The sequence below is a fragment of the Pecten maximus genome, chromosome 5 (assembly GCF_902652985.1).
Source record: "Pecten maximus chromosome 5, xPecMax1.1, whole genome shotgun sequence".
NCBI lineage: Eukaryota > Metazoa > Mollusca > Bivalvia > Pectinida > Pectinidae > Pecten > Pecten maximus.
This window is the reverse complement of record NC_047019.1, coordinates 41,848,104-41,863,715: the sequence shown is the minus strand read 5'-3', so window position 1 is coordinate 41,863,715 and position 15,612 is coordinate 41,848,104. Positions and strand designations below refer to the sequence as shown.

Sequence of the window (15,612 nt, the reverse complement as noted above, 5' to 3'; positions counted from 1 at the left end):
AGTAAGTAATATCTAGTCCACAATTATCTAGTTCACAGAAAGTAATACCTAGTCCACAATTATCTAGTTCACAGAAAGTAATATCAAGTTCACAGTTATCTAGTTCCTAGAAAGTAATATCTAGTCCACAATTATCTAGTTCACAGAAAGTAATATCTAGTCCACAATTATCTAGTTCATAGAAAGTAATACCTAGTCCACAATTATCTGGTTCAGAGGAAGTGATATCTAGTCAACAAATATCTAGTTCACAGAAAGTAAAACCTAGTCCACAGTTATCTAGTTCACAGAAAGTATTATCTAGACCATAATTATCTAGTTCCCAGAAAGTATTTTCTAGACCACAATTATCTAGTTCACAGAAAGTAATACCTAGTCCACAGTTATCTAGTTCACAGAAAGTATTATCTAGACCACAATTATCTAGTTCACAGAAAGTAATATCTAGTCAACAATTATCTGGTTCAGAGAAAGCGATATCTAGACCACAATTATCTAGTTCCTAGAAAGTAATATCTAGTCAACAAATATCTAGTTCACATAAAGTAATATCTAGTCCACAATTATCTGGTTCAGAGAAAGCGATATCTAGACCACAATTATCTAGTTCACAGAAAGTAATATCTAGTCAACAAATATCTAGTTCACATAAAGTAATATCTAGTCTACAATTATCTAGTTCCCAGAAAGTATTATCTAGACCACAATTATCTAGTTCACAGAAAGTAATATCTAGTCCACAATTATCTGGTTCAGAGAAAGCGATATCTAGACCACAATTATCTAATTCACATAAAGTAATATCTAGTCAACAAATATCTAGTTCACAGAAAGTAATATCTAGTCCACAATTATATAGTTCACAGAAAGTAATATCTAATCCACAATTATTTAGTTCACAGAAAGTAATATCTAGTCCACAGTTATCTAACTTTCTTGGCGATACTGTCAAATGATTGAAAACTTTCTTGGTGATACTGTCAAATGATTGAAAACTTTCTTGGTGATACTGTCAAATCAGTTTTGATCAATCATTGTTTCCTAGCTGGCACATCAGAAGAAGGTACTATTACATAATATACTGTATTATATTTTTGCATCAGATACCTATGGACCAATAACTACAGTTATATTGATCAATTTAAACATCTAATATATGTACATAATCATAAAAAAGTTCAAATGTACCAGGATTTTATAGCATCAAAAGTTCAAATTGCAAACCATAGAACATAATTTACAGGTTACTTAGATTGAAACTCTTCTTGAAATGAGGTTAATATTGCTGATCATGCAAGTTTAACATGGAACATTTTTGTTTATAGGTTGAACCAGTTGGACAAGGGTTGTTTGTTTATAGAATAAGGACAGACCTGGTGATTTGATGTTGTTTTCAGACAGGCCTTTGCAAAGATAATTATCAATGCCTAAACTATCAACATCTGCAGGTCCACCAAGATCTGTGCCTGAATTTCATAAACAAAATGGGCCCCAGCCATCTTAATACTTCAAACATTTTCCTATTGCACTAAATTTGATCTAATGTGTTCCTTATATAGGAGAGTTTTCAGAGATTTGACATATATACGGTCTGACACACAAGTTTGAAAGATTTGACATATAAGATCTGACACTCAAGTTTGAGAGATTTGACATATAAGGTCTGACACTCAAGTTTGAGAGATTTGACATAGACGGTCTGACACTCAAGTTTGAGAGATTTGACATATAATATCTGACACACAAGTTTGAGAGATTTGACATATACGGTCTGACAATCAAGTTTGAGAGATTTGACATATAAGATCTGACACACAAGTTTTGAGAGATTTGACATATAATATCTGACACTCAAGTTTGAGAGATTTGACATGTAAGGTATGACAATCAAGTTTGAGAGATTTGACATATAATATCTGACACTCAAGTTTGAGAGATTTGACATGTAAGGTATGACACACTAGTTTGAGAGATTTGACAAACAGTTCTGATGCATAAAATTGGAAGGTTTTACATGAAAGGTCTGATGCATAACATTTAGGGATTTTAAATGATGTAAGGTCTAACACAAAAGATCAAGAGTTTAATAATAGCTCTGATAAAGAATAGAATATTTAAAGAATTGATTTGTGGTTTAATTGATGAAGAAGATGGAGTAAAATTGACATGTGTTGGTTTTATAAAGAATTTGATCCGTTGATCATACCAATATGTAGATATGGAGATTTGACCTGTATATTTATTGTTTACCTACAGGGACAAGAACAGGTAGAGGATGGGTTTGGACATCTGGCTACACAGCCTCCTAGTGGCTGGATCTGGTGTACACAGGTAAGTCAACCTGGTGTCTAGATGTAGGAGTAACTTACAACCAGCACAAACAACTGGCTACTGAAGAAATATAACTAGAAGAGAGTGACAGCTAGAGAGTAACAGACTCCTTTAAATAATTATCTTAACTTCAGTTTGAAATTTTATAATAACTTGTGTGCAGTACTTTCACTTCTACCCAAGCAAACATTCATTTAATGTCTTGTTTTTTATCATAGGTACTCATATATAAAGTATATAGGAAAAGTTGCAGAATTTTAGGATACCATAACTGTAATTTCATTGTAGTAATTATATACATTTGTATATGTACATGTATATTAAATTTTTCTGGTTCTCAGGGTATATATATAAAAGTATAACTTAATGTTAGTAAAGCATAAGCTCTTTCATCTTAAAATCTTCAGATGCTTTACATCTCTGTAGGCATCTCTGTAACCATATGTGGTTACCTACACACTAATACACAATGATGTCATCAATAATTACTCGATTGTCTATTAAGATGTCATGGAAATTGGAGATAATTTATGATAGTCTGTTCAATTGTGGCTTGAGAGTCTTTATAAAATGTTTTTCTTTTTCCTTCTTTTCGATTGGATTTTCCCCCCCCCAATTTTTTTTTATAAATTGGAAATGTCTTAAATTTTTTTCCGTCCATGAATATCCAAATGTTCACTTAATTTAATTTTCCTGTATTCAGGTACATTTATATTTTATGTACCCGAACCCGAGCTCTTAAAGTGTCACCTGTTTCACTGATGCAATCAATTACATTACATCATTACATCAATTTAGATAGCTTTAGAGGTTTAACTCAAGACTTTGGTGATCAAAAATAAAAAAAAATAAAAAAATAAAAATGTCACTGAATCAAAATTGAAGCAAGGGAAATAACTCTAAGATATTAGAATTCCTTTTGTGATCGACATGCTTTATTTTTTATGCAAGGGAGATTACTACAAGTTGAAAAAAACAACCCAGAATTGAAATCCCACTTCTGCTGTGATAGTGTTGGCTCCTGCCCCCTCAGAGTACCTGCATTATCAATGTGTTATCCTTTTTGCAGCCTCCTTAGAAACTTGGGCATGGAAGCCATCGTATGACAGCACTGTGTTCCATTGATCATCCTGCACAGCAGAAATTCTCAGGACTACGACCGTCATTGTCACGCCGATATTTGTCTACACTTAGTCCCACCTAGTATTATGAGGGTTTAGTGCCTTACACAGAATATCATGTGATTCATGCCATAACTACCTGAACATAGTCTTGTTTCTTATTGTTGTCACATTATGTCAGAGCATAAAAGGGATTGTTTGACCGATACAAAGAATGTTAGTGAAATGAGGTTTAACTTTGTCTCTTGTGTGTTACTAAATTCACAAATTCAAGATAATTTTTTAATATTGTACAACTAGATTTTGTTAATTACTTCTGAAACACCTCCCAATCAGGTAGTTCCAATACTGTTATTATTGTCCAGATTGTTAAAAGTTCTTTTAATTTAAAACAGAAAGTGTTGCTCAGGTGGAAGATGTGTTGTTATTATCATTGATATTACCTCAGCTTGACTTATCTCACCTCTCCTGATTTTGTAGGTTATTTTTAATGATTGCATGGAGATCCTTGTATTACATTAAAATTTTGTTTCTTCTGTCTTTTGTAGCCAAAAATATGCTTTATTATTCAAATATGATAAAAAATATGATAAGAAATATGAAAGGACACTTACTAGAAATATTTCTTGGAAACACTACATTGTGATTTTGCCTTACAAAGTCCACTATGGTAATAAGTGTACCATCACAATGCTGTTCTTCCTAATATCAGATAAAAATACAATTTTTACCTCAATCAAAACTTCTCAGATGTCAGAAGTGAATGAATATGTAAAGAATTCAAACATTTTAGTCGAGGATAAGCCATCTACCCCCAAACTTGGTGAAGAACAAAAACACACTTAATGATATAAATCTTCAGTCTAAAAGAAAACATTTCAAACTTTATAGACCAATTGTTATGATAGAAACGATAGCTGTCAGTATTACCACTCGCTACAAAACAGAGTTATGTTGTTTTGAAAAATAGTTTCCTTGTTGCAAAATGGAAACTTTTGCACTACATGTGAGTTGATGTGACAACACATTTACCAAGTGGTACCTAGCATTAACTCTCACAAGTCTGCTGATCCACTGGTATAAATGTCTAAGGTAATATTTCACTACACTCCAGGACAGGCTACAGGACACACCTAATATACCCAATCACAGGTCAAGGTCAGAGGAACCAAGCTTACCATTACAGTTTATGTTATTTAAAAAGAATTTGAAAGAAAAAAACCAAAAAAAAAACCCACAATTTTGTTTTAAGAAAGGCATTAAAATGAATCTGAAGCCAATGAAATATTTAGGCGTAGTTTGTTGGAAGTATGCTCCCATCTCATTACAAGGCCTAATGTAATAGGAAGAGGCAATGTAAAATACTCTGCCTGCGCTGGGCCTCAAACTAGTCACCTTTCCCTCTCAAAGCAAACATCTTACCACTAGGCTAAAGGGAAATTCACGCTAGCCTGATCTAGTAAGGCGACCTTATACTCTCTACTTTTACACTACTCCCTCCTTCACAAAGTCTTCATCCCCAAAGACAACCACAACCCATCCCAGGTTCTATAGCTCCACGGAAGCCTCTCAATCTCTTATAGCTTACACTTGGAGTGGTCAACAGCACCAAATCTGTAATAGGAAGGAGTAATGAAAAATACCCTGCCCGTGCCAGGACTGTAATAAGCGACCTTTTGCTCTTAAGGCAAACATCCTACCATTAGACTAAAGGGAAATTCCCGTTAGTCTGAACTAGTAAGTTGACCTTATACTCTCCACTTTTACAGTATTACACAGTTATTGAAAAGGGTACTTTTCTATTATCATTATTACGAAAATGAGTCTTAACTCAAAGCAGGAGGTGGAGCTATAGCACGACAAATAGCAATGTAATAGTCCTGAGTGTGCTTATTAGCCAACCTGGGCTTATTGATGGATAGATACAGTATTTAGGGAAGTAAGTATTAACAAAAATGTCATAAGTGTATAGTTTAGTTTGACTTAAGTGTTGTGGAACATTTTTCCTGACAGGGAAATGTGATATAGAGGGAACTTTGACATTTATAAAATACAAACAAATAAATAATTTGAAAGATCAAATTTGAATACTATACAGCCATCCCCTGGTATCATAAAAGATTTAACCTACTGATAGGTTGTCCGTTACCAAGCCAGTTTACGAAGATGGACGTCTCTGAGGCAACGTAAGAAAATCTTCACAATTGTCATTGTTTGAATTGAAACAGGTAATTTTTACATGTAATACATTGAAAAACTGGCAATAAGAAAAAAGAGCGAGGAGTTAATGTCATTGTACCTACATGATATACATAGTATAAAACAAAAATCAAATTACATTGAAACTGTGTAATTTAAAATATAAAACATGATATTACATGACTTACAATAGTATTTATACATGTAAATTGAAAAAGAATTGTAGATTTTTGTATGAAAAAGAAAAAAAAAAGTTTTTAAAAGTCTCCTAGATATAAGGATTAAAATCCTTTAGTATCGTTGTTGTAGTTTTCAAATGTTCGATATTCTAGACTATGAAGAAACTTTGTGTTTTAGATTATATGGTTGTAATAAATGATAAAAAATGAGCAAACACTTCATGGTTGTTCCATTGTTCTAGTTTTACTATGACATATTGTCCATTTTGATATGAAATATCTGGTACATGTATTTAGGGTAAGGGGAGGCAATCAAATTCGGTATCTCTCCCAAATCACTTGACAGACAACAAACTTTGTTAAAGTATAGTTTTTTTGTTTTTTTTTTTAATTACAAAATGAAAAATAGTTTAAAGCGTGTATCTATTAATATGATATTCATAGTAAAAAAGAAAGCTTGAATTGAATTTTGGGATTTTTGTGATCTTGATTGTTGCAATAAAAGTAAGTATTGTTGTGTCTGTAGTTATCTGACAGGAGATTGTTGGCTTACCTGGCTGTGACCACAAGTGTTTAACCTGACCTAGCTTCTTAGCTGCCTTGCTAAAGGTTTGCTTTAGAACATAATGCCTTGCTATGATCTCCTATTCAGGGGCTTTTAAAGGGAGATAATGCATATGATCGGCTCTAATACACACTATGCATTGGTACCATATCAGAGAAACATTATTGAATATGGTTTTAATTACTTAATTCATTAATGTGTAATTGCAGTAAAGATTTTTTTTTATAATTGTATCATTGTTGATAAGAAGTAAAGTCAGTGTATATTAGAATCCCCAATGTAAAATAGTGAGTAGTATCGGTGATCTGCTGTCGTTAAGTTTTGTGAATATCAAGTAGGATTTTTTCTCTGGTCATATCATTACACAGAGTACACAAAACAAAATCTAATTATGATTAATTATATGCCTCAGTTGATGTTTAATTTTGACATCTGAACCACGACTTATTGACAAGGTATGCACAACAAATAAGTATTTGAGTCAATGTTTAATATTATATTTGTTTTGTATTGATAACGCTCGTTTTTGTAAATTCTTACCTTTCATATATGTGCAATTTAATGATGTATTTAGAAATGTAAGTAATATTTTCAAATGCAAAATTCAGTCTAGTCCTTTGTTCAGTACACTGTCTTTAAAGATACATGTAGTAGGTACATATGACAATGTTTTGTTTTCTTATTTATTAGACTTATGAGATTTTGTCTTAGAAATAAGTATTTGTTATTGAAATTATGAAGGTTGTTTTTTTGTGTGTATTTTTTCCATTGTAAAAAGACATGTTGGTGATGAGAAAGTATACATGAACCAGTATTTCACTTGGCAGAGAGAAGTGATAATTATGTATCCTTCATTCTATATAAAGTATCATTTTCAAGTACATCAATGCAATATAAGTAGGTATATTCAATTATTCAATGATTTATTTACACATAGCAGTTATTGTCTCTGGTCATGAGTCCATAAGACTATTCCCTCCTTTGATAACCTATTGTGTATGAATGAGTTGGGTGTTAGGTGTTTCCACTGATAGAAGTGGTATAGTGTTTTTATGTATGAGGAGAATTTTTAGGAAATATTAATGTGTATATTGTGAAAAGTTGTTTGTGATTTTCTACTCTAGCACTCCTGTTATTGTACCACATAGCAGATTTTATAGGATTTCTTATTAGATTTTTCCCATTTACATAAAAATTACCATACCATGATATTGTGTCGTATTTAACACTGGAACATTTTTTGTCTGTCTTTTTCATCAATAAAAAATGAAAATAGTTTTTTTCTTGGGACCAATTCAGTGTCACCATAGTATTTCAGTGCAAAACATCACCTAAAGTCCTTAGTGACTTGTCAACCTAAGTCATTTCAAATAATTGGTATGTACCCATTTTAAAAGCCCAATATTTGACTGTGTATTGTACGGGTAAATAAGATTATACAATCATGGTATGGTAACTTTGTTCATCTTTATCGTCAAACCTGGCTTGATGCAGGTTTTATTTGCTGTAAAATTTAAAAAAAAATGCTGATCAATCAGCCATCTAATATTTTTATTGATTGCATGAAATTTCATCATTAGTCCCCTGCTAGTGAAACCGGTGGGGACTATAGATTTCCTCTTCGTCCATCTTGTACATAATGCCAAAGTTTGCTAGTGCTCTAGAAGCTTCATTCTTTGAAGGATTTTGATCAAACTTCACCCAATGATAAAGAACCATAATGTCGAGTTCTGGGTCAAGGTAAAAGTCACTGCTACTATTTTTAGCAGAAGGTAGTAGGGGAATGTGTTGCTTTAGCCAGATTGCAGTAGATTCTGATTTAAGAACTGGGTGTACAGCCCAGGGAGAATGGTTTAGAGATCTGTGATTCTTTATGAGCTTCATCATTTATGATACTTTTAAGGAAGAACACCTGTTATCATATCATTTACAGCAAACAAAATCTCCAGGTACCAAGTTTGTTCATCTATTTTGCTGTGATTTTGTAAATTTTAGAGTTTATATCAACTATATATATATCCCTAATGTTATTTGTACATTATCCATATTATTATGACAAAAGTCATCATACAATATCTATATATAAATAAATATATATATATATTGGTTAATTAATTCCTGTTCACAGTAATTAGTTATACATGGTGAAGTGGTCAAATAAAATGTTGTTGGAATTTATTACAAATCTTCTTTTATCTTTTGGTTACATGACATTCAAGAATGTGTGATTATATCGATGCATATATGCAAGGTTACAGGGGTTATTTGTTTAAACGCTCCAATCAACCAAAAGACTAAGAGCTGGGATGATTCCGACTAAGTTTTTGGAAATCAGAAATGATCTTGAACCTATTCAAGGTTACCAGGATCAAATTTATCAAAACACATAAAAAAACTTCTTGTTAATCAGAAGGTCTTGAAACAAAATATACAGGTTGTAGGTTCATGTGATGACACCTGTATTTGTATTTACCAGAAATACCAGGTGAATGATGCACAGGCCCATTGAGGCACTTGTATACTATGCTTTTGAGAATGCACATGAAATTTAGTCAGCAGTATATGCTGAATAAATGATTTATGGAGTGCTGTGTTCAAATCTCTTGAGTAATACCACTGAACCTGCCATTTGGAGTATTTTTTATGGTTGAACTCCCATGGATAGAGTACTGAACTAGTAATAAACACAGTGCTCATCTTTCAGTCAATAGATTACTTATTTAAAAATATCTGGGGTTTGCTGAATTTTTTAAAGATCTTGGTTCAACTCACAATTGGTAGACTATATGTAGTAAGAGTACTAAACAAGAAATAGGTTCAACTTTTCATGGTCAACTTTTGATTGGTAGAACATGCTGAACAACTATAATATAAGACAATGAGGTTCAACAAATAACAAAATTGTAAATACACAAACCATTGTATCTGATAGTAAATGTTAACAAGATAAACGGCACAGTTTTAATGCTGGTGGTTATAATGTAAAATTGCTAGTGAAATAAATTAACGAATTAATGCGTTTCAGCACGGATAACAAAATAATATCAGTTTGAATCATTTTTGGTGATAATAAGACTGCATTTGAATTAGGAATATATTGTATTAATGTGTCATTTGAAAAGATGCATCCACTTATTCAGCTTGCATTCAATCTTAACTTTGTTTCGGCCTGCCAGAGTCAACTTTAAGAGGCTCAGGGACTTGATATTGGGCTTGTAGCATGCTGGGGTTAAGGGCTACCAAGTGTGTTCAAGTAAATGACCTTGACCTACATTCAAGGTCACATAGTCTTAGAGGCTAAAATCTTCAAATAACTTCTTCTCAATAACCAAGATGTCCCAGGGAGTTGATATTGGGTATGTAGCATGCTGGGGTGAAGTGCTACCAAGTTTGTTCAAATGAATAACCTTGACCTACATTTAAGGTCACATGGGTCAAATAGGCTAAAATCTTTGATATTGTGCCTGTAGCATGCTGGGGTGAAGGGCTACATGTACCAAGTTTATTTAAATGAATGACCTTGACCTACAATCAAGGTCACATGGGTCAAATAGGCTAAAATCTTTGATATTGTGCCTGTAGCATGCTGAGGTGAAGGGCTACCAAGTTTGTTCAAATGAATGACCTTGACTTTCATTAAAGTTCACAGGGATCAAATAGGTTTAAATCTTGAAATAATGATATCTCGATAGCCAAGAGACCTGATATTAGGCCAATAGAATGCTGGAATGAGAGGCTAGAAAATATATTGACATGAATAAACTTACCCTAATCTGATATTTGAATATAGTGGTTATCAGCATAATATCTGCAGAAATGACACAGGTCGACTTCAAGGTTACTGTAGAGCCAGGTGATTGATACGGGCCCATTGGGGCTCTTGTAGGACTTTATTTGGGTCCAATCCAAATTGTGTGGCAGAGGGGTACTTTGAAGGTCAATGTTTCCACTAAGGATAATAAACTAGCCTTGTAACTTTTAAGGACCAAAAATGTAAAAAAAAAGGTGCCAGACTGAGCAGATTTAACCAACAAACATATAGCATGAATGATCTACACAATTCACACTACTGGACACCAATACAATAAAACATACCTAATGAGTAAGACAATGTACCAGTAATACATCGGTAGAAATACGTACACCATGGGATCACAGGCTCTTCTTACACAGATATAATAAGGACAGTCAGCAACTGATGTATGACATTCATATAAAAATGTTATCCCTGCCACGGTTGGTTGATCACTAAACAAATAATCTTTGATTTTAACTCTGTAATGTTGTTTTGAAAGACTATGATAATTTTTACCTTTATCTTCTTGCATATTACAGGGAGAGGTCTTGCATAATGATCTAAGATACTGCTTCTATATATGGAGTAAAAAAACATAACTAAACACATCAATACTTAAGCTCTAAACAAATGACGACTTTTAAGGGGTAACGGAAACTATTTTTACTTAAACAGCACTGTTTGATGTAGCATACAGTTTGTACATCATAAATCTTAACTGTTTAACATATAGAATAGATGTTTTATTGGTATCACTGAAGTACTTATAATAATTAAAAGATAGAACTTTTGTTTTACACACAGTTGTAATACTTAATTTATCTTGGTTTGTAGGGCATCTATGTATTCATACACACCATCAGCTTCCTGCACATGAGAACTGTCTATAAAAGCAGACAGACCTCTGAAAATTCATCATATAAAAAAGGCACATGTACATGCAAAATTGCATATATTCTGGCAGCATTATAATGCTATTGGTATGTATATATATATGTACTCAGCATAATGGAGAAAACATAATATATTTTGTTTCTAGTAAAATTACACTCTACTAGCTCACACTTTTTTTAATTTTGGGATTTTTTTATCCAACAATTCCGCAGCCTGACCATTTATCGCACTAACTTGTGGAAGTGGTTACAAATAGAAATCAATAAATTGATGTTGAATCAAGATTTATCAATCTATTCAAAATTCACATCAATTTTACATGTTTTATCACAGAGCTAGCCTATAGATCTATAGACATATTAGGCCTGTGGGTCAATGCTATTTGTTTCTGCCACTTTGTGGAGGGTCTTGAAGACATTTTCAAATCGTTTATAAGAGTTGTTTCCCTTGGTACACAGTCTGGATATTTTATGCTAATTGCAAGTTTTATGAGTTTTGTTTGAATTAATTCAGGTAATACATGACATCAAACATATGATTTACAAATCAAGCCGATTTGCTTTCGGTTCGTTAATAAACTGCTAACAAAATGGTAGAATAACCACACATAATTTGTTCGTCCCTTTCTGTCAAACATTCATCAGATCAGACCGTGACACCTCACGTAAGAGGGCGCTTGTAATTCATTCCTGCACACAACATTCGTATGCTGACGACTGCTTTTACAGATTGATACTGTTTATGAAAACGATTAAGGTAAGCATTTTAGTAAACATATGATTGATTGATTAGAACCTGACTTATATATGAACAAATAAATTGCGAAAAGAGCTAAATGTCGAGGCGTTACAAGTATTTCGACGGATTGCAGACCGACGGCGACGAGTGCTGCAGAAGCCGTACAGAAGTAAGGGAAGCTTCATGGAACCTAGGCCTAATGCGTTATTATGGACATAGATTTAGGAAAACAAGAAAGAGTAATATTCTAGAGACTCAAAATATTTAATTAAGCCATATAAATATTTCGACATGGTGCATATTTTCCCAATTTTGGAAATTTCCATTGGTGAGATTTTCAAGTAAAAAAATCATTCGTCTCTGTCATCTGATGGCGCAGGCTCACGATTTGTCTATCAGTTTGTAGAGCCTGAGATTATGAAGGAATCAGATTGTGAAGGAATCCATGCTCGATTTCCTTTGCTCAATAGGAATGCAAACCTTTCCCTGTTCAGTTCTTGAAACCCGAGTACAATGCCCAAATGCTAGAACGTCAACTGCAGGGAGTACATGTCCGTTTTCTTTCTTCCCCATGAGACATAACCTATCACAACATTGATTATCATTTAAAACTAAAAGAATTAGGAGTTGATGTCTATGATTATTCCCATTTTTTTTTGTTTTCTAGGGCGGCCTTCGGTAAACATTAAAACAACATAAATCTACGACCGCAGCGTCGTATGGCCAAAATGATCGCTTCAAAGGTGAATCATTTTCGCGTGCTATGATATATTTCAATGACAAAATAACTTAAATACAGGGTCGTGTTGAAGCCACTTAAGCTATAATCTTTAATTTTACGTTATGACCGCCCGGTGATGAAACATGCAAACAAACTAGAAACTAGTGTTGGGAATCGGATGTGATTTTATAATCGATTAATCGGCATAATCGGATAGCCCCTTCCGATCGATTATCGATTATAATCAGACTTAATTATTAAATGTATTATGAATATTTGAAAAAATGTATTTTGAATTCATGATTAAAATTTTAAAACAATATTAACAAGTTTCCAATGAACATACCAGATTAATAGAAATAAAAGAAGTCATACAAGACGTTGTTATTATTTCCCATCCACAATCTGTATAATACTCTCATTAATTGGTACAGAAATCCAGTATTTGAAACATGTCAGCGTAATCCAAAACTAAAGCCATTGTTCAAAGTTGTAACATAACAGACCAGTCAGTATGTAACTTTTGGTTTCGTTTACTTTAGCATGAATATCACCGGCAAACGTTGAAATTCAAATTGAAACTGAAACAAGTCACTTGATACGCCATCATACGGGAGACAAAAAATACGTCAACTTATCTTTATTAGCATATGACTACCAGCGAAGGCGACAAACTGCCGCCTTCATATTACTTTTCCAAATCCAAAATATTTCCATATCTAAGGTACTCGCGCCTGGGTGGTTGAATATATATATAATTCCGCTTCATGTGTCACCGTCTCAAGTGCCTCCATTTCGTTCAAGTGTATGAGTTAAACGGACGCTTTATAACTGCATATAATTTGAGTGCGTGAAGCGTTTTAGTGACCGGAACAGTGACTAACACAGAAACCAACACAGGGCACTTATTCCGGAAACGCCGCACTTTTTACCGGAGATATTTTCAATGGAAATTTCACTAATCGATTATGAATTTAACAATCGATTGTCGCTGTATTTTGGTAATTTCGATTAATTTTCGATTATAATCGATAATCGACCCACCACTACTAGAAACAATTGAACACGTTCGTTTTTTAGATTGAATTTTAATGTTTAATAATACTATTGAATTTCTTTCCGACTGCTGTTGATACCTGAAACATAAAATAAGAAGACACTGTTACATAAATGTGATTACTTTACACTAAACATCAAGCTACACGTATAATATTGACAGAGTGACCATGTCAGACCAGAACACAGGTAAACACTGGCTGATCGGCACTCGCCAAAGGCTACCCCTCGTTGCGTGGGCGTTGGTGCGTGACATGATCACACCGGTACGTTTAAAAACGTTATGCCTAATTTCCTCATGGTTTATACCTAATCTCCTCACGAAAAGCCTAAAGTCCTCAGTAAGGCCTAAAATCCTTGTGGCAGGTCGAATCTCCTCATTTTATACCTAAAATACTCGCGAAAGAACGAATATAATCGTGAAAGCCTAATAATTAGGCTTTCCACGAGGAAATTAGTACTTTTCTGGGTACCAGTGAGTACCAACCGGTCGTATGGAGCTGACCCTTGAATGAGAATTTTCTCGGCCTTTTATACCCTGTCAGAACAGGAAGTCTCGCTCTGAATGAGAAGCCTCATTCTAATTTAACATATTCCTGGTACAGTAAGCATTTGTAACAGTAGGGTACATAAATCACAGTCATTCGAGCTCCGAATCTGAGCCTTCTAACTTGTATAACTGATTCGCTACATGTGTACACTTACCTTAATTACTTATGCTTACCCTATTATGTTTACCCTATTACTTATGACTTGTAACTGCAGGGTTTTTTATAAGTCATACAGGTTAAACAGAAAATGTGAATCAATAGTGATATGTCCCTGTACTTGAAACAAGGATTTCCAAACTCTAGACATACTCTCTAGCTAACCATTTGAACTATATCTGGTCACCAGCAATCAGCCTAAATATAGTGTAGAACTTTCTGTAACAGGTCTAATGCAAATCATTGTCGAGATATATGTTAGATTCAGAAAATGACATGAAACACTTGTCTGACTGGACGAGTTGAATTGTGATGTCGATTCTGAATGCAGTATTAGGCCGACACAGGAGTCTGTTTTGTTTCTTGCATGACTCAGATCACATGGTTGTTCCTAAGCGTTGATCTGACCTGGATGTGTGAAAAAGAAAGTACAATTCAAGCAAACTCACAGTGCGTGCCAAACTACGTCAGACCGACGGACATATCTGGTAATACTGTCGTCGGCCCGATTCGGTAATTAGTATCGCCGGACCAAATGTCCGGTCCGGAATTCATACGGGCCGTTTATTATAGTTTCTATCATAACTTCCGGGCGATGTTTCCGCCATCGAAATATGTTCGCGGTGCAGTGCCGGGCAAGGCTTTAAAGCCTAAAAGTTCTGATAGTTCCAATTAACGCTCAAAACAACAGTATGAAGAAAAGCAGGAGCGGAAGTTTCTAGCTAAGTGGTGTGATTGGCGCGAGGAATGGCTGAGGTTTGAGGATGCCGTGATGACATGTGTCCTATGCATCGATCGGACTGCTATCACTAAACGTAACCCAATTCATAATTGCTTGAAAGGACAAAATACAGTACTGGGAGGGTGATTTTGCACTCATACCCTGCGGGAGCGGAAAAGTTTAAGCCCTGTTGCTCAAAGCCGCAGGATGTAATTTTCAAGAAGCAGTCTTCAGTACTGCCTGTGTAAATATAACATGCGTCCGTGAATACCAGTTTCGCTTTCAGTCATTTATAGATGATCTACTGTAAAATCGTATTCGAAGGTATTGGTATTTAGTGGTAAATTTCATGCTATGAACGTGCGTGTTCAAAGAATTTGTCATTACTGTAACACATCAACGTTAGCCATAAATTCTGTGTCGTTCAATCCATGTTGAAGCTGACAATGTTTCAATATACTTTTGCTGATCTTGATACAGATGGCGCTGTGTCAGTGAACTCTGAGAGGTTCACATAAGGGTACGTTATAAATATAAATGAAAATATCTGAATGCGTACCACTTTTATATTGTGAATGACGATG

General features: G+C 34.1%; 1 protein-coding gene across 2 annotated transcripts in view; it reads left to right on the top strand.

The window, feature by feature from the left end:
* LOC117328073 (platelet binding protein GspB-like) overlaps positions 1-8,573 on the top strand; it is a 115,661-nt gene extending 107,088 nt beyond the window's left edge. For both annotated transcript variants that reach the window (XM_033885409.1, XM_033885410.1), the window contains 2 exons: positions 2,257-2,331; positions 3,401-8,573. In XM_033885409.1, coding sequence (XP_033741300.1) covers positions 2,257-2,331; positions 3,401-3,409 — 84 coding nt within the window. In that variant the 3' untranslated portion in view covers positions 3,410-8,573. The remainder of the gene's footprint in view (positions 1-2,256; positions 2,332-3,400) is intronic.
* Positions 8,574-15,612: the final 7,039 nt, after the last annotated feature.